The sequence below is a fragment of the Halichoerus grypus genome, chromosome 4 (assembly GCF_964656455.1).
Source record: "Halichoerus grypus chromosome 4, mHalGry1.hap1.1, whole genome shotgun sequence".
Classification (NCBI taxonomy): Eukaryota; Metazoa; Chordata; class Mammalia; order Carnivora; family Phocidae; genus Halichoerus; species Halichoerus grypus.
This window is the reverse complement of record NC_135715.1, coordinates 68,467,732-68,491,824: the sequence shown is the minus strand read 5'-3', so window position 1 is coordinate 68,491,824 and position 24,093 is coordinate 68,467,732. Positions and strand designations below refer to the sequence as shown.

At 32.9% G+C, this 24,093-nt stretch overlaps 1 protein-coding gene across 7 annotated transcripts in view; it reads left to right on the top strand.

Moving 5' to 3' along the window:
* Positions 1-24,093, top strand: part of PDS5B (PDS5 cohesin associated factor B) — a 193,367-nt gene that overhangs the window by 60,470 nt on the left and 108,804 nt on the right. For 6 of the 7 annotated variants that reach the window (XM_078070475.1, XM_078070474.1, XM_078070476.1 and 3 more), the window contains exons 2-7: positions 8,922-9,048; positions 12,002-12,205; positions 15,057-15,143; positions 15,248-15,345; positions 15,980-16,106; positions 21,717-21,797. In XM_078070475.1, coding sequence (XP_077926601.1) covers positions 8,941-9,048; positions 12,002-12,205; positions 15,057-15,143; positions 15,248-15,345; positions 15,980-16,106; positions 21,717-21,797 — 705 coding nt within the window. In that variant the 5' untranslated portion in view covers positions 8,922-8,940. Of the gene's footprint in view, positions 1-8,907; positions 9,049-12,001; positions 12,206-15,056; positions 15,144-15,247; positions 15,346-15,979; positions 16,107-21,716; positions 21,798-24,093 lie in introns of all 7 variants that reach the window. The other variant, XM_078070472.1, reaches the window with a different exon arrangement.

Genomic DNA, 24,093 nt, shown 5'->3' with positions numbered 1-24,093 from the left:
TTGATTTTTGTTCCTAGAACTGTCAGTATGATTTCTAAAAATACCGATATGTTTCCTTTAATTAATAATCATTTTATTTGAACTTACTGAAAGATTGTACAAGCTGTTTAGTATTAGAATATTTTCTTGTGTTTTACTTATTGTTCATACTGGACATAAAAATGTAAATATAACAACACATTGCGTACAATGAAATTAACTGTTTTCTGAAAGTATTCATTTCACATTACCCTTAAAACAGGGAAATTCTGGATTATTATGGTTTTGCTATAAATTGGTGAAATTAAAAGTGTGTACATTTTAAATGGAGAAAGGAATTTGTCCTTTGTTCTATAGTGTATATAGTATATAAAATGTATTCTGACACTGGTCAGTTTTATATAAATTATTTTTTAAGTACAGTTGTTATTTTCTCATTTTCAATGTATCCACCCTACCTTAAATATGAGTAATTATAATTCCACAGAGATGAAATAAATTGTCAGATAATTTCTTTGACAGTCTTAAACCTAAGAGGAGCAGTTATAAATCACTATCTCTTATTTTTATTTCTGATAACAATTGAAGATCCTAATTATTTCCTATACCCTTCCCCTCTTCCTCAGCATTGCTCCCTTTCCCTCTTCTTTACACCTTTTTTCTCTTTCTTTACACCTTTCCCTCTTCTTTACACCTTTTTTCTCTTTCTTTACACCTTTCCCTCTTCTTTACACCTTTTTCTCTTTCTTACACCAGTTTGGTGTTTATTCCTATTATTCTCAGAAAACTTCTTTCTTAAAGATCACCTTGCCAGGTCCAAGGGAGTATTTGCTCAGGTCATTTTGTATGTATTTGTATGTATGTATTTCTGAAATATTGAGCACTGTATGCCACCCCTTCATCTTCAAACATTTTTCTCTAGGCTTAAAAAAAATTATTTTTTGCTTTTTTACCTTTTCTGACTCTCTTCTCTTTTTCTTCGTGTCCCCTCCCCGTATCAGTATAGATATTTACTCAAGGTTCAGTCTTGGTGTCTTAGCTAATCCTACACATTTTCTTAACTGATCTTGTAAATTCATAAAACATGAGCTGTACATGGTCCTAAAATATTTTCTGGCCTTGGTTTTTCTCTAAAACTTCAGATCTACATTTTTAGTTGCCTTCTAGACCAGATGTTTTCCCCAAGACTTAATCTCTCGATGGTTTTTCTCTTTCTCCATTATGATGAGGGCAGAGATTTTATATATTTTGCTTATTATTGCATTCCTAGTGTCTAGCATAGTATATTGCACTAAGTAAATTCCCAGTAAATATTTAAGTAATTGACTTTCAAGGAACAAAGGCTTTGAATCTTGTAATCATCTTCTACTTCTCTTATTTTTTTTTTCTACTTCTTCCTTAAAATCATTCATAAGTCTTTGAATCCATTTTCTTATTTTCCCATGATTGCCTGCAGTCAGCTCCCCCTTCTGACTTGGAATTTTGTAGCAGTTTCCTGATTGGTTTTACTGTATTTGATTTTGCCTCTCTCTGGTTTGTATTGCCTGTTGTAGCCACCATTTCTTAGAATAGTTCTGGTCATTCATTCAGCAAGGATTTCCAGAGTACCTGCTTTGTGCTAGGCTCTGTAATAGATGCTAACATAAAAATGATACACTATCCTTGGCTTACAGAGCTTACAGCCCTAGTAAGAGTAATGGACATAGAATATGTTCACTAAATATGATGTGATAAATGCTAATTATGATGTGTTCAGAGTTTTTAGCTGTAGGGGGAGGAGACTTGCTCTGCTTGGAGAAGTCAGGGAAAGTTTAAACATAGACTTACAGACTTGAGTGAGAATTTAAGGTACATAGAGTTTGCTTGGTAGACAAGGGCCAGTAAATATGTCTTATGCTGAAGAAACAGCTTATATATATTCACAGAGATATTTCAAATCTGCTTCTACTACTGTTGTTTATAAAACTGAAGTGCATACTGAGTAGACCTGCCCCTTTGTTGGCTCTTATCTTTTCCTCCTTAGCTCCCTTTACTTCCTTCCACTTTTTCCTTCAGTCACACTTCTAGATCCTAAGTAACAAATTCTGAACTTTCTTCTCTAGATTAGTAACACATTCTGAACTGTTTTCTTGGTCCTTTTTTTTTGTTCTATATATTATTACCAAGTTCACTCCCATTCACTTACAGAGTGGGCTTTCTTTCAATTTTATATTTTCTAAGCTTGTTATTTCTGTTAGGATAATTTTAGAATTTATTGTGATTTAATTATTTAGGGGGACTTTTTTGAATAGATTTTTGAGATCCGTCTTACTCATTTTGCCCTGTAGTCACTGCTAAAGAGTTATGCAAGTAACAAGCACTTGACAAATTTTTGACTATGACAAATTTTTTGACTATGTGGATGAGTTTATTCTACAAAGGCACCATGTCTACATTAATTTAGTTGCAGTTTGTGGTTACAATTGTGTATCTCTTGTTAGGAATGGTCAGCATCAGCTTTTACTTCTGTCAAGGAAAGGCAGAGACTTTGTTACATTCCACGTTCTGTGGAAAACTGGGAATCCTGTCACATTTATTTAACTTCCCCTGAAATGATTTGTTCTGGGCTTTTGTTAAATATCTTCTTTGGTTGAAGGAACACAGCTATGACTTTGGTTCTTGCTTTTCCTAACCTGAGGTCATGTAATTGTTCTCCTGCATTATATTCTAAAATTTTTTTATATTTTGCTTTTATATTTAGGTCACGAATACCCGGAATTCATTTTGTGTAAGGTGTGAGGTATAGGTACGATGTTATTTTGGGGGGGGGGGGTATTAGAGTGTCTCAGAACTTGAAAAAATTTAAAAAACTTTTAAAAACTTCATTGAGCTATAATTTACGTAGCATAAAATTAATAAATTTTACCTATTTCAAGTGTATAATTCAGTGATTTTTAGGCAAATTTACTGAGATGTGCAGTCATCACCATAATTACAGTTAATCCTTCAATGGATTCGGGTGCCTGGGTAGCTCAGTCATTAAGCATCTGCCTTCGGCTCAGGTCATGATCCCAGGGTCCTGGGATCCAGCCCCGCATCGGGCTCCCTACTCGGCGGGAAGCCTGCTTCTCCCTCTCCCACTCCCCCTGCTTGTGTTCCCTCTCTCGCTGTCAAATAAATAAATCTTAAAAAAAAAACCTACAATGGATTCTTTTTAGTTTTTTCATTTTGAGCTCTCTGCAGAGTCCAGTACTGTTGGCCACTCCCTGTCTTGAATTGAAACTTGGTGTACCCCCCTACTTTCTGATATGGCTTTTCTGCACCTTCTCCCTACCTCTTTGATCATTTTCAGATTGCTTTGCAAGCTCTTTTTTGTCTGTTTCTTAAAGACGTGTCTTCTCTTATCTCTTCTCACCTTACAAGACTTCCTGAATGCTCTCATCTGTGCCCCTGGTTCTAACTGTTATTGAGGATTCCCAAATCTGTCCCTAGCTCAGACATCTCTCTGGAAATCTAACTGCCCACTGGCCGCCACCATCATCATCATCAGTAGCAGCAGCAGCAGCATCATTATTTTTCCTCCTCCTTCCCGCCCCCCCTGCCACTCCTCTTCTTTTTTCCCAGCAGATGGGGCAAAGCATTTTATTTCCCAGAGGGTACTTGAAAATCTTCTATTTTTTTTTTTTAAGATTTTATTTATTTATTTGAGAGAGAGCAAGAGCGAGAGAGATCACAGAAGGAGAGGAAGATGGAGAAGCAGACTCCCCTCTGAGCAGGGAGCCCAGTGCAGGAAGGCCCATTCCAGGACCCCAAGATCACGACCTGAGCCGAAGGCGGATACTTAACCCACTGCGCCACCCAGGCGCCCCAATCTTTTCTTTCTTTAAAATGGATTTATTGGGGTGCCTAGGTGGCTCAGTCTGTTAAGCTTCTGCCTTTGGCTCAGGGATCGAACCCCATATCAGGCTCCCTGCTTGGCAGGGAGCCTGCTTCTCCCTCTCCCTTTGTCCCCTCCCCCCGGCTCATGCTCTCTCTCTCTTTGTCAAATAAATAAAATCTTTAAAAAAATAAAATGGATTTATTGAACTGTAACTGATACAGAGAAAAAAATGCATGCATATTATATACAACACCTATGATACCATTACCACACAGGTGTCACTTGAGATAAACACAGTTATTACTTCTAAATGTTTCCTTGTGTCTCTTTGCTTTTTTTTTTTGTAAGAACACACTTAACATGAAATCTACCCTCTTAACAAATTCGTAAGTGTACAACACTGTATTAACTGTAGGTGCTATGTTGTATAAAACATCTCTAGAATTTAATCATATTTTCTAACTGTAACTACACCCATGGAATAACAACTCCCCATTTTTTCCTCTCATCTCCTGGCAACCACTATTTTATTTTCTGTATCTGTAAGTTTGACTTTTTTTTTTTTTTAAGATTGTATTTATTTATTTGACAGAGAGAGACAGCAAGAGGGAACACAAGCAGGGGGAGTGGGAGAGGGAGAAGCAGGCTTCCCACTGAGCAGGGAGCCCGATGTGGGGCTCAATCCTGTGACTCTGGGATCATGACCCAAGCCAAAGGCAGATGCTTAACGACTGAGCCACCCAGGTGCCCCAAATTTGACTATTTTAGATATCTCCTATAAATGGAATCATGCAGTATTTGCCCTTCTGTGACTGACTGAATTCACTCAGCATAACGTCTTCCAGGTCCATCCATATTGTTGCAAATGGTAGGCTTTTCTTCCTTTTTAAGCCTGAATAATGTTCTGTTGTATGTATAAACCTTTTTTTCTTTATCCATTTATCTATTGATGAGCATTTGGGTTCTTTCCATATTTTGGCTATTTTGAGTAATACTGCAGTGAAAAAGGGTGCAGATACCTCTTAGAGTTATTGATTTCCAATTTTTTTGGGTCTATACCCAGGATCAGGATTGCTGGATCATATGGTAGTTCTATATTTAATTTTTTTGAGGAACCTTCATACTGCTTTCCATAGTGGCTGCATCATTTTACAATCGCACCAAGAGTGTACAAGAATTCTTTGTTCTTCACATCTTTGTCAACACTTGTTAGCTTTTGTTTTTTTGATAATGACCTTTCTTACAGGAGTGAAGTGATATCTTGTTCTTGATTTGCATTTCTCAGTGGTGAAAATAGGAAGTTTCCTTCTAAGATCAAGAACAAGACAAGGATACCCACTCTTGCCACTTCTATTCAACATGGTACTGAAGTCCTACCCAGAGCATTTATGGAATAAAGTAAAGGCAAGAAATAAAAGGAATCCAAATTGGAAAGGAAGAAGTAAAATTTCCTGTTCACAGATGACATGATCTCATATGTAGAAAGCCCTTAAAGACCCTACAAAAAAATTTGTAGAACTAATAAATTCTGTTAAGTTGCAGGATACAAAATCAACATGCAAAAATCAGTTACTGTTTTTATATACTGCCAGTGAACTATCTGGAAAGGAGATTAACAAAAGAATTTCTTCACAATAGTATCAAAAAAAAAAGTTACTTCACAATAAACTTTACTGAGGAAGTAAAAGACTTGTATACTGAAAACTGCAATATGTTGGTGAAAGAAATAAGACAAATAAATGGAAAGATATCCCAGTGTTCATGGATTGGAAGACAATATTATTAAAATATTAGGCAATATTTGGAACTTTTTGTTTTGTTCTCTCTGATCTTTTCTTACTGATATGCCCTGCTGCTGTTTTCATATATTAAATTTCATGTATAAAACATGAAGGGTCTGTTTCTAGGCTAATATTTCCCATTAATCCTTTCTTTTCTTTTCTTTTTTTTTCCTGCAACAGTAAGTACTACATCATCTAAATTACTTTAGCTTTATAATGGGTTTTAATATTTGAGAACAAATCCATTTATAGTGGTTTTCTTCAAGTATCTTGCTACTTTGGCCTTTTGCATTTATTTACATATAAATTTTTTAAAAATTTGCCATGTTTCAAAATCAAAACCTGGGCTTGATTGGGATTGTATTGACTACATAATCACTGGGAAGATTTGCTATCTTTATAGTATTTGAAACTTCCAATCCAGTCTATGATATCTCCTTATTTATTTAGGTTTTCTTTGATTTCTATCAGTAAAGCTTTATGATTTTCTCTGTAAAAGTACATCTTTTGTTAGATTAATTTATGCTCTTCTATGTAAATTGTATTTTTAAACTTCCTATTTGCTATCCATAGGAATACAGTTGATTGGTTTGCTTTTAAACCTTTTTATTTTGAAAGAATTATAGGTTTAAAGTTGCTAAAATAGTACATAGAATTCGGTAACCCTTCACTCATCTTCTGCCAGTGGTGACATATTTTGTAACTGAAGTACAATATCAAGTAAGGAAGTTGACATTGGTATAATGTTAATTAGATTACTGATTTTATTCAGTTTTCTCAAGTTTTTGCACAATATTTTTCTCTCTCTCTCTGTCTCTGTGTAGTTCTGTATAGTTTGATCTTGTGTATAGATTCATGTCATTACCATCACAGTCAAGATACAGAATTATAAAGGAATTCCGTAATGCTACCTCTTAGTCTCATCTGTGTACCCTAGCAACCACTAATCTGTTCTCCATGTTTATAGTTTTGTCATTTTAAGAATGTTAAATTAATGAAACCATATAGCATGTAGCCTTTTGAGATTGGCTCTTTCAATAAGCATAATGGCAGTAAATTATTGAATGTATCAGCAAGTCAGTTCTTTTTATTGCTGAGTAGTATTTCATTGTGTGGATCTATCAGAGTTTGTTTAACCATTCATTCATTGAAGGGCTTTGGATTGCTTCTGGTTGTGGGGTATATGAATAAAGCTCTTACAAATATTCTTGTACAGATTTGCATGAACACAGGCTTTCATTTCTTGGGAAGAATTCCCAAGAGTGCAGTGGCTGATTTGTATGGTAAGTGCATGTTCAGTTTTATGAGGAACTGCCAGATTATTTTCAACTATGGTTGTACTAGTCTGCATTTCCACCAGCAGTGTCTAGATTCAGTTTCTTCACATCCTTGTCTATATTTGATGTTATTGCTATTTTCTATTTTAGCCATTCTAATAGTATATGAGATCTCATTGTGGTTTTAATTTGTGTTTTCCTAATGATTAATGGTGTTGAACATTTTTTCATAAGCTTATTTGCCATTTGAATTTCCTCTTCAAATGTCTGTTCATGTCTTTTGCCCATTTTGTAATTGGATTGTTTAGTGTCTGCATGGTATATTTTCTCATCCTTTTACTTTCAGCATCTCATATCCATATATTTTCTTTATGTTTTTTGTAAGCCGTTTATAGTGAAATTTTAAAATCTAGGTTTTTTAACCTGATCATGTATATCATGTATGTATAGTGTAAAGTGCATAGTATGTGCTAAACAATGTTGGAAGTGCTATATATATTTACTTATAGCTTCCAACTTTTGTTTGGCTAATTTGTCTGTATTTTCATCCTATTCTTGAAAATTATATTCCTTGGATGTAAACTTTAGCTTTGCAATTATATTCTTTTCCCACATTGAGGATGACATTTTGCTGTCTTCTGGCTTATATTGTGCTGACTTACTAGTTTATAAATACTGTTCCTTTCAAAGTAATATGACTGCTTTAATGTTTTGTTTGTCTTCTACAGTTCTTCTTATTGAGTTTAATTCTGTTTGGCTTCTTGAATTTTATGCTGTTCTACTCAGATAGGGGCCTGTGCCTTCATTTGTCTTTTGGTACTCCCATGAATCATAAGTTAAACTTCTTTGTCCTTTCTTCTTCTTTATATCCTTTTGATTTCTCTTCCAGTTCACTAGTTCTAATAGCTTTTTCTAATCTGCTAATAAACTTGTCCACTGAGTTTTTAATTTCAGTTTTTCCATTTTTGTTTTAGAAGTTTGACTTTTTGTTCTACTTTGCTCTCTATAATTATTGCTTGAGTTATTTTAGACTTTTATTTCTTTAAAACAATAAAATAGTAATTTTGTAATCTGTTTGAGAATTGTAATATGTGAAGTCTTTGTGTGTTCTGTCTTGGTGCCTGGTATTTCTGCAGATTTTTGCATACAGTGTCATGTGTCCTTAGGTGCTTGATTATTTTTGACTTGATAATGCTCATTGTCCTAGAAACCTCATGGTGGGGATTCTTTGAGGTGTAGAATTTTACTTGTATTTGGTGCTTTGTGGTACTACCAGTCAGGGGTCACTGCATTTATGTGTTGAGGTTCTCTGGACAATTTAGGTAATGTGAACCATAGCCAATGTGCAGGCCCATGGCAAAAACTAATTAGCTGAATCTGTTATTATGTTGCTCTGCTTAGTACCAAGGCAACTTTCTCTGCTGTTTCCTGTGGCTGTTGATGGGGGCATGGGTGCACGTTGATTTCTGGCTTATCTTTGCGGGTGTTATCTTTTTGGAGACAGAGTAGTATTGTGCGCTGATGTCAGGAAGGTCTCTTATTTGATGTTCTCCCTTGCCAGGTTAAGAGTTACCTCTGTCCCCCTTGCCTCATAAGACCGCCAGAACTGAATTCTAGATTTGTCAGGGTTGGCAAATGTCCTCAGGGTATAAATGGATATAATGCTCAGTGCTCTGTTTACCTCTCTGGATTCCTGTATTCTCTTTTATTTGGGACAAGTAATTTGTGGTGCTTTAAAAAATAAGCTTATTTTGGATTTTTTTTCTATTATTTACAGTTTTTTTAGTTGGAGGGTTAGTGCAAATAACCCAACTTACCATTAGTAGAAATGGAAGTGAAAATACAATTGAAAAAAATTGGGGAAATGCTTAATAAAATGTTTTTCATTAATTAGATAAGTGAATAACTATAAATTAGGAAGTAGTTATAAATTATTTGGTTGGGGGGACAGTTACTTTTCATGTTTATTATTAATTTTGTTTATGCCTATTTTTTTGTTTGCTTCTAACAGTTTTCTTGTTTTAGGGGTAAAAATATTTCCATCATGGCTCACTCAAAGACAAGAACCAATGATGGAAAAATTACTTATCCTCCTGGCGTCAAGGAAATCTCAGACAAAATATCTAAAGAGGAGATGGTGAGACGGTTAAAGGTGAGTAGAATTGTGTTATGTTTTGGGACATCTGTTTAGGGTGGGGGGTTACCTGTGGAAATCACATAGGGCTATATTTTGTTAGGGCACCTTAAAAAAGCAAATGAAAGCTAAAAATGGCAGGGAAAGGATCGAGGAGAGCGGAAGTACGTACAAAACTGGAGGGTTTCCTTAGCTACTGTTAATGGGAGAACAACTGGAAAGGTGAAGCTTAGATTTTCTAGGGCCTCCTATACTTGGGTATAAAGAATAAATCTGTAGTACTCTTATATTCATTGTTGTCTGTATAAAGTTCTCCTTTGTTCTATATCTCATTGATTTTACAAAAACAATCATTTTAATATAAGAAAGGAAGTTTTAAGTCTTTGTACTGAGCACTCAGGCTGTATTTTACTTGCAAGTTATTTTGGAGTAGGTTAAAGAGCTTTACTTTCAGCTTTTCCCTCTGCTTCTGATATGCAGCAATGAATCAAGATTAATGGTGACCTTCCATAGATGAGGTGGTCTCTGTATGGCTAGAGTCTCTTTATATGTGTTTGAACAATATTTTACCTTTTCTTCAGGGCAGTGATAGTCCCTGTGATTGTAAAATGGTTAAAGGAGCAGAGTGGCCAAGCAGAATGCTAAGCTGATTTATCAGTTAGTTGAGATGTTCTTTATTTTTGAGCATTTTTCCCCTTCTAAATTGTATCTACCTAGACATTTATGTTGCTTGATACATTATTATTTGTCTCTATTTCAAGACTGGAAAACCTGCATTAATTAATCATTGAAGACCCCGGAGCCTTAAAGCAAAGTACTGTTTTATAGCTGTTGCTGCATGGTTTATTTTTATTAGAAGAAAAGGACTCTAATACTCATAAATTTCATATAAAGTCTTAGTTTTGTGCATATAGTATTAGAATGTCAGATATCAGATTTTTTTTATTCAAAGGAAAAGACATCTTTGAGCAGATTAAAATTACTGATATGTGCTAGTTAGGAAGTTGTATATATTTTGTTAAAAATAGTGAAGCTACAAATCCTTTGTATGTGACACTTTTCATTTTCTCTGTATCAAATTCTCTTGACCTTGTTGAATTTTTAGAGAAGTGAATACTTTATTTCCTCAGATTAGTTTATATTTTAGCAGTGATAGGTAAACATCTCTGTTGTTTGCTACGAAACTGTTAAACGCAAAAGCTATACTTACAAGTTGATTAGCATTTCCTATCTTTTAGAGATGTTATTTCCTCAGACATCTTCTTTAATAGATGACTTATACATGAGCAGTTGAGCTTAATAACACCATTTGAGTTGTAGACAGTTTTGAGGAATTCTTATTATCTAGCCCTTGTGTAAACTTTGTTGTTAGTTTTGGTGGAATGATTTCCACAGTGTTCACATTTAGTGTTTGTAATATGTTTTCATTATTTTTTAGACATTTATGCCCAGCAGTAATCTAGTTAATATAGTTTTTTTCATTTATTTTCCTAATTTACACTTACCCACTATTTTTAGCAACCTTCTTAGAGAAATATAAAAAGGATTTAATGTGGGCTGACAGTAATTTTTGATATGTACAATTACAGGAGTAAGTTTTATAAATTAAAAGTTTGTTAATATATAAGGTGTCATTATTTATTATATAATTTCTAGAGTTTCCTATAATATTCTATTCAAAATATACTGAACCTCTCTTTTGTGAACAGAGTCTAGAAAAAGAAATGGTTTCCTGCATGTAGGTCTTTTTTTTTTTTCTCCTTTGCCTCTTTTCATGATATGCCTAAGCCATCAAACATATATCTTAAGAGAATAAAATTTAAAAGTTAGGAGAGTAGTCCTGGACCTTGTACCCTTAAACTAACTATAGTGCCAGACTGGAAGGATTAGTTTACAGTTGGTTCTGGCATCTGGTATAGTAGAACTGAGGGTCTGCCCTGTGAGGAACACTGTTCCCCAGCAAGGCATTGGAAAACTTACTACTCAGAAATCTAACTCTGTAGCAGAGTAGAAATCCTTGTATTTTTCAAGGACCAAGTCATAGATACTGATAGTTGGTGGCCAGTCCTATTTGTTGATTAGTATTTGCAGCACCACCTAGTGGATGCCAGATGGTCACCTTTCCATTAGAGTTTTATTTAAATGTGTGTTCCTGTCAAGTTAGGCAATTAAAAGTCTCATTTGAGGTAAGAATAGTATGACTCAGGGTTCATTGTGACAACTAATACTGAAATTAGAAAAAGCTCTTTATAGAATTCAACTAGTACCATTCCTCACCATTTTTATTTCTGTCCTACTACTTTTATGTAAATGTTTTTGCAAAAGGAACCATTTCCTATAGGTTCTTTCTGCTTACTCCATACGTGCCATTGAGTCCTACTAATAAACTGTCCATGTCATGTTCTCTTTTACTGTGGCACAAGAAATATTTTGTTGGATGCTATGGTAGTCACTTTGTGGTAGCTTTTTAACGTTTAGGAATACATCTTCATCATCCTTAAATCTGTTTATTCTTTTTTAGCTGAATGTATAAATCCATGTATCTGGAGTGGTTTATGGGTCACGTGGAAAAATAAATTGTTTTCTTCTTTTCCTAGGTTTTTTCTTTAGAAGTATATATAATAAAAGGAGTAGGTATATTATAAAAAGGGGTTGCTCTTTTTAAGAAGGACATAATCCTTGTAGTCCATTTGTAAAAGTGAGACCAGAAACTCCATGCAAGGCTAGTTTTAAACTTTTTATCTGGTTAGCAGGTATGATGGGTGCATGAAAAGTATTTTAGTCTTTTAAAGAAAAATTAGTTTTTTTGTAGTTTTAGAAGGATCTTGTTCTCTCAGATACTTTCAAGGGAAAAATGAAAGTACTGTATATTATTTATTTGGAAGTTAATCTTTGCAATTAATATGGTTGTTATTTCAAATGACTTTTTGCATGAAGGATTTCATTATTTCATTATTTTGTTTTTGAATAGATGGTTGTGAAAACTTTCATGGATATGGACCAGGACTCTGAAGAAGAAAAGGAGCTTTATTTAAACCTAGCTTTACATCTTGCTTCAGATTTTTTCCTCAAGCATCCTGACAAAGATGTTCGCTTACTGGTAGCCTGCTGCCTTGCTGATATTTTCAGGATTTATGCTCCTGAAGCTCCTTACACATCCCCTGATAAACTAAAGGCAAGTACTGATTTAAAGAACTTCCAAGAAATACTTTCATTTGTCTTTCTAACTAAAATGGGACTTAAAGTATTTAGATAATTTCTTGGTATTCTTTGACACTGACTGCAGCAATCTTTTGTTAAACAACTTTTTTTTTTTTTTTTTTTAAAGAACTCCCCCACTCCTCATTTAGTACTTACTTTTGTAAAACAATTTTTGATCTTTAGGATAAGAAGTAGATTAGTGCAGTGTATTCTATACTTTTTATATTATATTATCATTAGTTCTATTTCAGAAACACTTGGTGGGAGGGATACTTCCTTTTCCCTTTTGAACATCTATACTGAAGACCATATTCATTATTTAAAACATAGTATGCAGTATAAGCCTGAATTTATACTATATGAATCCTAATGTATATGTGTGATGTGAATTGTTTGGAAGAAAATACAGTGAACAAAATTTTAATGAAAAGGTAGAAAAGACACCTAGTACTTGGTTAAAGTAGTTGTAAGTAAAGCCATATGAATGGAAAATCTTTAAAAGATGAAAAAAGGGGAATAGCATGATTAATTCAGCTGCTGGACCAAAGTGTGAAATTACTAGAGCTGTACAAAAAATATTGAATAAAATAGGTTAGAAAACTAGAAAAACCAGTAGTAATAAAAGATAATTGTGGGGGGCCCAGGGTGGCTCAAGTCAGCTAAGCGTCTGCCTTCAGCTCAGGTCATGATCCCTGGGTCCTGGGATCTAGCCCAGTGTCCAGCTCCTTGCTCAGCGGGGAATCAGCTTCTCCCTCTCCCTCTCTCTCTGCCCCTCCCCCTTGCTTGTGCTCTCTCTCTCTCACTTTCTCTCAAATAAAATCTTTAAAAAAAAAGAGATAATTGTGGAAATTGTGGGTTAGAGAATGAGTCTATAGGAAGATTATTAATACCAGTGTGGAGAAAATGATGGCAATTCAGGTTTATTTCATTTAACAAGTATTGATGTTAATTATGTGTTAGGAACTGGGTTTACAGTGGTGAAAAAGAGTCCTGATATGATTCCTGATAATTGGGAGTGAGGAACCTGCTCATTTGATCAAGTCTGCCAAAATTCTAGCGTGGAATGCCCAAACTGGTTTGGGCATGATTGTTTAATATTTTAATTGGTAAAGAATCTCAGGATAGTGACAGTATTTGTCACTTGAAGGTAGAATTGAAATGTAGAATTTAAGAATGGTCAGAGGTTTAAGTAGATAACATGAGCTGAGTTGTGGAGTTGTGTACCCAGGTATATATTTTGCTTTCTAATTATAAACCTCTAATTTGGAAATGACCTGTGGGGCTCTTCCTTACTAATGTCTTGTTGTCATTCTTATGAAGAGGAAGGTCTAATTATTTAAGAGTGCTGCTACAGGTTTCTTCTGCCTCTCGTGTGTTTCTCAGTTTGCATAATCATTGACTTATCTCAGGACTTCGGGGTAATAAAAAGTCCTCCTAAAAGAATACCTACACATCTGTTCTATTTATAACAGGACAGTTTATAAGAAGAATATTGAGCTGTGATTAAATTAGAGTCTTTTGGGATTATTCCATAGCTGAAAAGTTTACAGTATCTTACTTTTTCTGGTCAGAATTTTTGGTCTTCTTTAAAAGCGTCTTTTCTTTTTCATTATTGATTAGCATAAAATTTGTATTTTTCTTTGTCTGCAGTGGCAGTAATAGAAAACTGTGACACTTTGCTCATATTTCCACTGTAAATTTATCGTTATCAGAAAACTCTTTTTATACACTTGGCTTCATGGGTAGGTCAGTGATTGTTGGAAAGGTTATAAATGAGTGACTGTTGTCTGTCTCTAGGTAGTCATTGTGGCACTTGGTTTTCTTTTAGTCACACTAGGAGAATTTATTCACAAAAGATGTATTTTGTACAGTACTACTGTCAAAGTGACCATTTTTGAAGGATATAATTTCCATAGTATTTTTTTGAAAAGCTACTCATTAACTGCATATTTTTCTCTTTTAAAAATATTCTTGTTTATCATTTTACTTATAAGGAAAACATTTTTTCTCTTTTCTTTTTATTTATTTAATATTATTTATATTTATTGATTAGCATGATTCCTTTGCAGAATTAGCTTTTATAATTACCCTTTTCCAAAATTTTAAGAACATCCTCTCCATAAAAATTGCCTTAAGGGCCATTGAACCTATCTCTATCCAGGTACAAAAGGAAGATGTAGTAAAAAATCAAAAGCCAACAGATGGAAATAGGTTGAGAAATGGTGGGAAAAAACAAGTAACTTTAATGGTTAGGTAGGAAGCTTGATAGTTAACTTCTACAGGTCTTTTTAAAATTTCTAAGTTTCTGTGATCTATTGTCTTTTCACTTGGTGATTTATTTTGGAATTCTAAGTTTCCTATACTGTGTTTTTGCTGTATAATTACCTATATAGTGCTATTCCAGCAAACCTAATTAGCTCTCAGTTACATTATTAGTATAACCTTTGTTATTAGTATGTAATACTAATACTGGTAACATCATAGATAAAACCTTTGTTATACTGATAATGGGATAAATTTTGGTTTACTAGTTTCCAGTTCTAGTTTTTTAACTTGCTTTAAGATGAAGTGTTTCATTCTCTAAGATCATGGTAAACTATTTACTATTTTCCTGTGAAGGGTAATAAGATATTTAGTGTTTTCATATGAGAAGGTTTTATATGATAAGGTTCTTTTAAGAAGTTCCAGCCAAATACAGTTTTCCCCCTGGTTTTTAAATTTATCATGGTGGATACACATGAGTGCTGAATTAGCTTTAGGAAGTTAGTGAATATTTTCATTTAGCATTCATAATCTAAATAATACTTTGTCTCTCTTTTTTGAAGGATATATTTATGTTTATAACAAGGCAGTTGAAGGGGCTAGAAGATACAAAAAGCCCACAATTCAATAGGTATTTTTACTTACTTGAGGTAAGCAGTGTATCTTATGATGACATTTTAAATTGGTTTTTGTGCTTGTATGTTTTTACTAATTAAAGTATTTACCTTTCTTTTTTTTTGCTTCTTATTTTTAGAACATTGCTTGGGTCAAGTCATATAACATATGCTTTGAGTTGGAAGATAGCAATGAAATTTTTACCCAATTATACAGAACATTATTTTCAGTTATAAAGTAAGTTTATTTTATTAGGCATGTAACTTTTTTTTAATATAAAGAATTTAGAACTTATAGTTGAATATGTATAAACTATGTTTGTTATGATGAATATTTGGAAGGCTAAGAGTTGTAACTTAAGAACTCATTAACATTATTTTTTAGAGATGTTTTAAAAATGAATAGAACTAAATCAGTTTTGTATTGTAAGGTATATACAAGAGTGGCATAAGGCAATCTATAGCCAATATAAAAATATTTTTTGGATTATACTTTTATCTTTTATTTAAATATTACTCTCTGATTCATGTAAATAGTTGAGTTTTTTGGTGTATTCTTTAATATCTATTAGAATTAACTTCAAAGCAATTTGATTTTCTGAACTTAAGGTAAAACTAAAGATGACATTTGATTTAATTACTTCTGATTGTGAGACTGGTTAAAATTAGGGAAAAGTAATCCAGGAAATGCAGTTTAAAAATATATTTTTGATACCACCGTAAGATTTGGGAGAGAGGGAAACTTTAAATGAATATATGGAATTTGATTTAATTAATATTTTAATATCATGTTTTATAAAGTAGTGTTTGTCAACACCACGTTATGAGTAAATCCTGTACACTTTAAATAAAATATCTATTTTGAATTTCAGCAATGGTCACAATCAGAAAGTTCACATGCACATGGTAGACCTCATGAGTTCTATTATTTGTGAAGGCGATACAGTATCTCAGGAGCTTTTGGATACAGTTTTGGTAAATCTGGTACCTGCCCATAAGGTAAGTAGCAATATATACTGAAATATGTCTAAAGCCCGTTAATATTAAGGTCAAGAGTTTGTGCTTATGTTCTGAATATAATTTTTCCTGCTTCAGCCTTAGTTTTGGAGGATCTGTTTTAATTGATTAATATTAATATTAGTCATGTTTAATGTTTAATGAAACATGTTTAATGAAATATTAGTCATGTTTAATGTTTAATGAAACAATGTTTAATTATAGTTACTAATTAAATTAAATAGATGTAGTTTATATGATAAAATATCTGTAATAACTCAGTTTGTATAGGATATGTTTCAGGAGTGATAGCTACTTAGATGCTATCACATAACTTTATATATCAGGAGATGCTAAAACCAGTTAGAGCCTTAAGTGAAAGACAGCAGTAGTGTAGGTGGAGAGGAGGGGTGAAATTAAAAGGGAAGTCTTTACTAATTTGTAGACAAAGGATATGTTGATGACAGTGTTTCTTCCCTGGGTGATGTTAATCAAGATGTATGTTTGTGTGTCATGTTCCTTGAAAATGATTAACTCTCCAGTAAACAGTTGGAAATAATGGTTCTTCTGTGAAAGAGAGAAAAGAGAGAGGTTAAAGAGAGGGACCAGACACCAGTATAAAGATCTGTGCAAACTGAAGACCTTTTTGGCAAGGTATAATCTAAGTTTTATAGGTATATGACATTCACACAAATAGTGCTTCAATGGAAATGACCTCATAATTTAATATTTCCAGACTCTTAAAATAGTCCATCAATGCTGAAAATCAGATACTGCAAATAGACTTAAAAATTCAGATAATACATTAGATAAAAATAATAAATACTCTTAAAAGAATTTAAGATAACATGTGCTTAAAGGGATCAAAGACATAAAAATAAGAGTTAAAAACATGATAGCTAGATATATGAAAGGAGAAGTTTAGGAAAAAGGTAAAAATGAGAAATGGTCATTGAAATTAAGATCCTTATAGGATTATAAAAGATATTTAGAGAACTGGGACACAGATCAGAGGAAATTACACAGATAAAGTGAGATAAAGTAAACATAAAAGATACTGAGACATGAAATATAGAATGAAAAGGACCAGTATATTTAGTAGTTATTTCAGAACACAAAGTAGAAAGTGGAGAAGGAATGTTTAAATAGGAATTTGCTTAATATATTCCAGAACTGTTGAAAAGCATGGATTTATGGTTTAAGTAGCAAAAGTGTCGTGAGAGGAATAAATAAAAATAAATCCCAGTCCAGGAACATCCTGGAGAGGTTGTAGAACACCAAACCAGAGACAATCTGTAAAGCACCCAGAGGGAAAAGGCATAGCTCTCACCAAAGAATAATGATTAAAATGATTGCTCACTTCTCAGTGGCAAGGATAGATGCCAGAAGATAATGGAACTATATTTCCAAAATGCTAAGAAAAAATAATTGTGCATTTATGTGTATATGTGTGTGGTTGCCTATCCAGTTTGAGTGAAATTAAGACATTATTCACTTGTCAAGATTCTTCATGAAAGAACTACTATGTGAGTACTGTAGAATGATGGAAATTGAATTAATAGAAGCAAGGAAGAAGAAATAATGGTGAACAAAAAAAATAAGAACTGATCTATAAAAAAAATAGTAGCAGTAATAATTATAATGATTAATTAAAGAGATTAACAAAACGGTCCTGAACTACTGGATGCAAAAAATGTATAAGATTGACTGGCTTAATGGAGTTAATGAGTGATCTAATCTTGGTGGTGATCAGGAGTATAGAGCTATTGATTAACTTCTAACTTGAAATGAAGTATTCATATTAAAATTTTCAGGATTATAGTAAAAGGAATTACAATAAATATAAATGGTCTAAATTTACTACTTAAAACAGATTGTCAGATTTGATTGAAAATAATCCAGCTGTTCAATAAGAGATAAGAACAAAATACTGTTACAAAAAGGTTGAGAGCTTTTAAAAAGATGGAAAAAAGCCTTGCCAGGAATGTACTAAACGAAAGAAAACTGAAGCAGCTTGTACTGATATTAGATGTAATCGTCTTTACTGGGTAAAGAAGGAATTTGTAGAAGGATAAATGGTTTAGTTCTCAGGAAGGTATTCAAACTTGCATGTACATAGGCTGGAAACATATAAAGTATAAATTGAAAGAATTATAAGGAGAAAAAAACACTCACAACTTGGTGGGCCATTTTAAATCACTTCTCCCAGTGATTATAAATTAAGTAGATCAGTAGTTTATAAAAAGCATATTGAGGATTTGAAACAAAAACAAGTTTATAGCAACCATAATTTATCAAAAGAATAAGTCATAATGGTGATTATAAAATATTTAGAAATGAGAATTAAAATGATACATATTAAAACTTGTGGGATACAACTTAAAATGTTTTTTAAATCTAATTTTATTAGCTAAATGTCCAAGAAGTTATAAAAATATCAGAATATACAGAGTATGTAAGGAAGAAAAGAAGGAAATACAGAAATCAATGAAATAGAAAATATAGTGACGGGTACTTGGGTGGCTCAGTTGGTTAAGCATGTGCCTTCAGCTCAGGTCATGATCTTGGAGTCCTGGGATTGAGTCCCGCATTGGGCTCCCTGCTCAGCAGGGAGTCTGCTTCTTTGTCCCTCCCCTGGCTCATGCTCTCTCTCTCTGTCTCTCTCTCACTTTCTCTCAAAAAAATAAAATTAAAAAAAAAAAAAAAGAAAATATAGTGACATTTCACAAAACCTCAAAGCTGGCCATTTGAAAAATGTATTAAATAAGCAAATCCTTGGCAAGTTGAATCAGGAAAAAGGAGATCTCAGTATCAATATACAGTTTTAGAATGAAATGGGAACAGCAGCCATTAAAAAAATAAAAAGAAAATCCCATGAAGAATATTTTATGGTAACATATTTGGAATTAGGTAAAAGAAATTCCTAGAAAATATAACTTGCCAAATTTGTCTTGAGAGAAAAATCTCGAATAACCTTTAACCAGCAAAAGAAATCTAATTGGTTTTAAAAACCATATTCATAAAATGAACAAAATCCCTTCCTCCCAAACAACAATAGCAACCTAAATGGAAGCAACAGCAGCAGAACACAGACCTACCACAAAAGAACTTAAACTGAGTCAGGAGATTACCTACTAATCATTTGAGTAGCATTACAATCTTTATATCAATCAAACTTTTCCAAATTATAGAAAAGGAAGAAATGCTCCACAGTTCACCTTATAAGTGGAATATAATCTTCATAGGGAAACTAGACAAAACTAAGCAAGTAAGAAGAATCATAGGCTAATTTAATCTAAAGTTATAATCACATAAATTCAACATGAAATAATAACATTTGGAATGGTATAAACTAATATTGATAATGAGCAAATTGGCTTTATTTTAGGAATATAGGTTAACATTAGAAAATGTTTACCATAGACGGAGATATTTATGTAACTTAACAGATCAAAGAAAAAATATCAATAGATGTAGAAAAAGACCATGTGATAAAATTCAGTATAATTTATGATAAAACCTCTTAGCAGATTTGAAATAGAAAGCAACTTCCATAAAATGATAAGGATATGTATGATACTGTACTTAATGGTGAAATGCTGAAGCTTTTTTTTTTTTTTTTTTTAAGTTTAGTAACACTTCTACTCAGGGAAAAGGCAACATTGCCATTCTAATTAGCATTAAAGGTCTTAAGTTAGTGGAATAAAATGAGATAAAAGATAAAAGGATCAGAAGGAAGAAATAAACTGAAATTATTTGCAGTTAATATGACTGCAGAAAACACAAAACCATATACAGATAAGTTACTAGAACAAATAAGCAAATTTTGCAAGGTTGCTAGATATAAGTTCAATATATGAAAAGCTGTTCGTATAATTTAATAAATTTGTAGCTTTAACAAAGACTTGAGCTGCTTAGAAATTTCACAAAAATGTGCAACTTTATGTTAAATCATTATACTTGACAAAAAGAATATAAAGACTTAAATATGCTGTGTGATTTGTTATATTTATGGGATGGGAAACTCAGTATCATAATGATGCCAGATTTCTGCATAGGAATAGATAATCCAATCAAAAGAGAAAGTCTGAACATGTGTGGGTGATTTGACAAACTTGATTTTAAAATTCACATTGAAGAGCAAATGGCCAATAATAGCTAACCATTTTTGGAGAGGAATAGAAAGTGGGGACTGTTTCCATATATCCCTTTGACTATAATCAGGCAGTAATAGACAAAGGGACATATGGAAGTAATGGAGAATTTACAAGTGGCTCCATAGTTATATAGAAACTTGAGAGTGTTTATATTATAGGTCACTGCAGGGAATAACAGACTATTTAATGACTTGTTTTAGGACAATCAAATATCCATATGGGAAATAATGTTATTTTACACCATACATAAAAATAAATTACAGGTAGAATAAAGTTCTAAATCTGAAAAACAAATCTTTAAATTTTTATTTGAAAATATAAAGCAACATCTAAATCTCATTGTGGAGGAGAATTTCTTAAGAAAGATACAGCGAGCACAAGCCAAATAGGAAAATATTGATATATTTGATTACATTAAGTCTAGAAACTTCTCTATCTCTAAAATACCATAAACTTGTGAAAAGACAAATACAGACTAAGATATGTTATACATAAAATTGACAAAGTTTTAGTGTGTAGAATTTATAGAATAAATAAATAAGGACAAAAAAGCCCATATGAAAAATGGTAGAGGTGGAATTTACAGAAAATTATTTCTTATATGCCCAAAGAAGCATGTATAAGACATACAATTTAATGTCTGTGAGTAGGAGAATGAGAAAATAAGCTGTAGTATATTATATGGTAAAATACTAAACAGCAATTACAAATGAAATAATTCAATAGAAGCATCAATGCAGGTAAATCTAAAAATATGCTAAATGTGAGTTTCAGGATATCTGCAGTGTACCTGTTTTCTGTAATGTTTTTAAATTGGAATAGCAATTCTCTTTTAGATCTTTGGTCTTGATTGTTTTTGTCATCATCAGAATCTCTTAGAAACATTTTCTTAAGATTTTTTTTCTTGTATCTTTTTTCTTTTCATATTTTACTGTTTGTTGTTTCTTATTGTATCATTGGCCTTATCTATGCTCTGAGATGTGCTTGAGTAAATCTGTCCCATAGCTGCCCCAAACTCTTGTTTTTCCCCACCTGTGGGCCCTCCATTCTTGTTCACATTAGAACGCAGTCCATTCTCTTAGGATGTTTTGGTTCTTCTGGACCTGGGGTAAAACAGCGTGTATTTGTACTAAGCTGAACTGATTTGACTTCGGGACTAGGTTTAGAATGACTGTCTCCTCTTCTATCTAATAAACATTTATTGGTCTTTTCTATGGTTTACCTTATGCTGTCAATGAGATAGGAAGAAAATGTAATTATCCTTTCTTGGAAGGGATCTTATGATGTAGGTAAACCAGTTAGTCTTAAAAGAAGAAAAGTGGCTTTGCCTTCTCTTTTGTTCTAATTGAGTTTAGTTTTCTCATTCATTTACTCAGGAGTAGCTTTTGGAATACAGGTAATATTTTGTTTTTCATAGTTAGAGATACGTAATATAGATATTGTTTATGTTTTTCAGAATTTAAACAAGCAAGCATATGATTTGGCAAAGGCTTTACTGAAGAGGACAGCTCAAGCTATTGAACCATATATTACCAATGTAAGTCTTTTTCGTAATTGGTTGTCAGAAGGATTAGCCAACATTTTAAAGACAGCTAGAAGCAAAATTTTGGCAGGTAGTACATACTTTTAAATTTTGTATTGTTTTAATCATTAAATAATATATTTTCTTTCTCCTTATTTAAAATTATTCTTACTTATTATTATATGGAAGGTTAGCTCTCATCTCGTTTGTTCATTCATTTGCTTCTTTCAGATTGCCTAAGAACTAAAATAGGTCTTATTTTGGTTAGCAAGATACACTGCTTGTTTCTAGTGTTACAAATAAGCTAAATGTAATTAGATAAAACATATGGAACTTCTCATTATTCAGGGAAGTTACAGCTTTTTGGAGATTAAATTGATTTATACAAGAAGTAGATATGAATTAATATCAAGACTCTAAAGTTGAAGGCAAGAATGAATGGTAGCAATTTGGTGACAGTTGTCTATCTTGCTGTCCCTGGGGTAGATTTCATGTACATCAACCTTTTCTGAAAAAGGGGAAGAATTGCGATGATGTGAGCCCTTTCAATATCATTCCAAATCTACTTATTTACAATTGACCATCTTTTAGCTATTTTCAGAAGAAATGTATTTTAGCTGATAGGTACACTGATAAAAGCTTATTTTAAGTTTTATTTTCTCTCCACCCATAGTTCTGTTGAGTTGCACAACTCTAGAGGGCACCATTCACATGGAATGTATTCACATGAATGGTGCCTCCTGGAACAAATCTAGAACACAGTGTTAATATTGGCCTCTGGAATTATGTAGCAGTTCTCGCTACTTACTTTACACTTTCACCCACCTTCAAATACGTAAAGGATGTTAATCTGTCTCTTGAAAAAAAGTGAGAAACAAAGTCATGTATAATCATGTATTTAATTTTCCTGAAGTTTATTGACAGAGCATGTTTCCTGTAGTATATAAAAAATAAAGTCAATATATAAAATACATCATGAAAAGATGTGCTTTGAAAAAGTAACAAACTTTATAGAACAGTACCTTGGTAAATCCCAGTTTTTGTTTCTGGCTTATGACCTTAAATAATTCTAAACACATGACGATTTGGAAAAATGTATTTGATTTGTAAGGAAATTGTTTTGGAGGGTGAACTTTCAGAAGCTGGACAAATTGTGTAATCTATTTTAATGGCTCCAAATTGTCAGGGAATTCTAAATAATGATTTCTGCAAGTTTTGTGAATCTTGGGTATTGGCCAGAATAAATTGGTTGGATTGAGTGGGTTGAGTTTTTTTCATTATTGACCTAATGGCTTTTGAAGTGTGTAGACCCCAGACATAAGCATTCTGTGTGTGATTAATTAGCCTTCCCTTTTCCTTTGCTTCAAGTGCATCTGAATGACTATCTCCATGGCCCATTAGATACACTAGGTGAGCTCCTCCTGGTGGTCACTTACTTAAATTGGTATTGCCAAGCCAGATGTTTTTTAGGGGAATACTTAAATTTTTTTGATGCTGTTTTTTCTGGGGGGGGGGGGGGGGAACAAAAAAAACAAAAAACAAAACAAAACAAAAAAGAAGTAACACTATACCATGTCAGTATGTTTTCTAGAATTGGGGAAAGAAATATTTGGATAATAAAAGAAAAAAAGGTCCAAGATGGAATAATGGTATTTGTTGGAGCTAGGTGATTAGCTGGATTTCATTATACTATTCTCTCATCATATGTTTATGTTTGAAAATACTTATAATTAGAGCTAAAAGAAAAAGGACCAGAGAAATATTTTTAGCCATCTCAGGTGTTTACATTTCCCTGTCACTAAAGCTTATGTTAATTGCCTGTTCTTAGTTCTTGCCTGCAGAAGTAGAACTGCCTCTCCATATTTTCTTGTGGTATCTTTATCGGAAGTTGAGGGGCGAGAGGCACAAGATTAGAATGGTCCGAGCACACTTCCAATTGTATATTCCCAGTACTTTGTCCATTGTTTGATCTCTTGTTTTCTTGTTCCTTGCTTTATTTGATGGTTAGCTAAGAAGTCATTAAGAGTTGCTTTTTTTCCCTCTTTTGTTCCCTTATACATCTTTTTTTTTCTACCTCAAATTTTGATCTAGTGAACTTAATTGTCTTATAGTATAGAATGAATTACAATATTAAAATATTCTCAGCTTAAAAAAATATTCTCAGCTTTTTTGAATTTGTACATATAGTAGCCATTATTCATTTGTCTTTCTAGTAGAGAATTAGCAAGTAAAAGTACAGGTAGGATACTGAGGTAATAATAACCACATTTCTATCTCTTTTTTACTTATTTTTTTTCACTATCAGGGATAT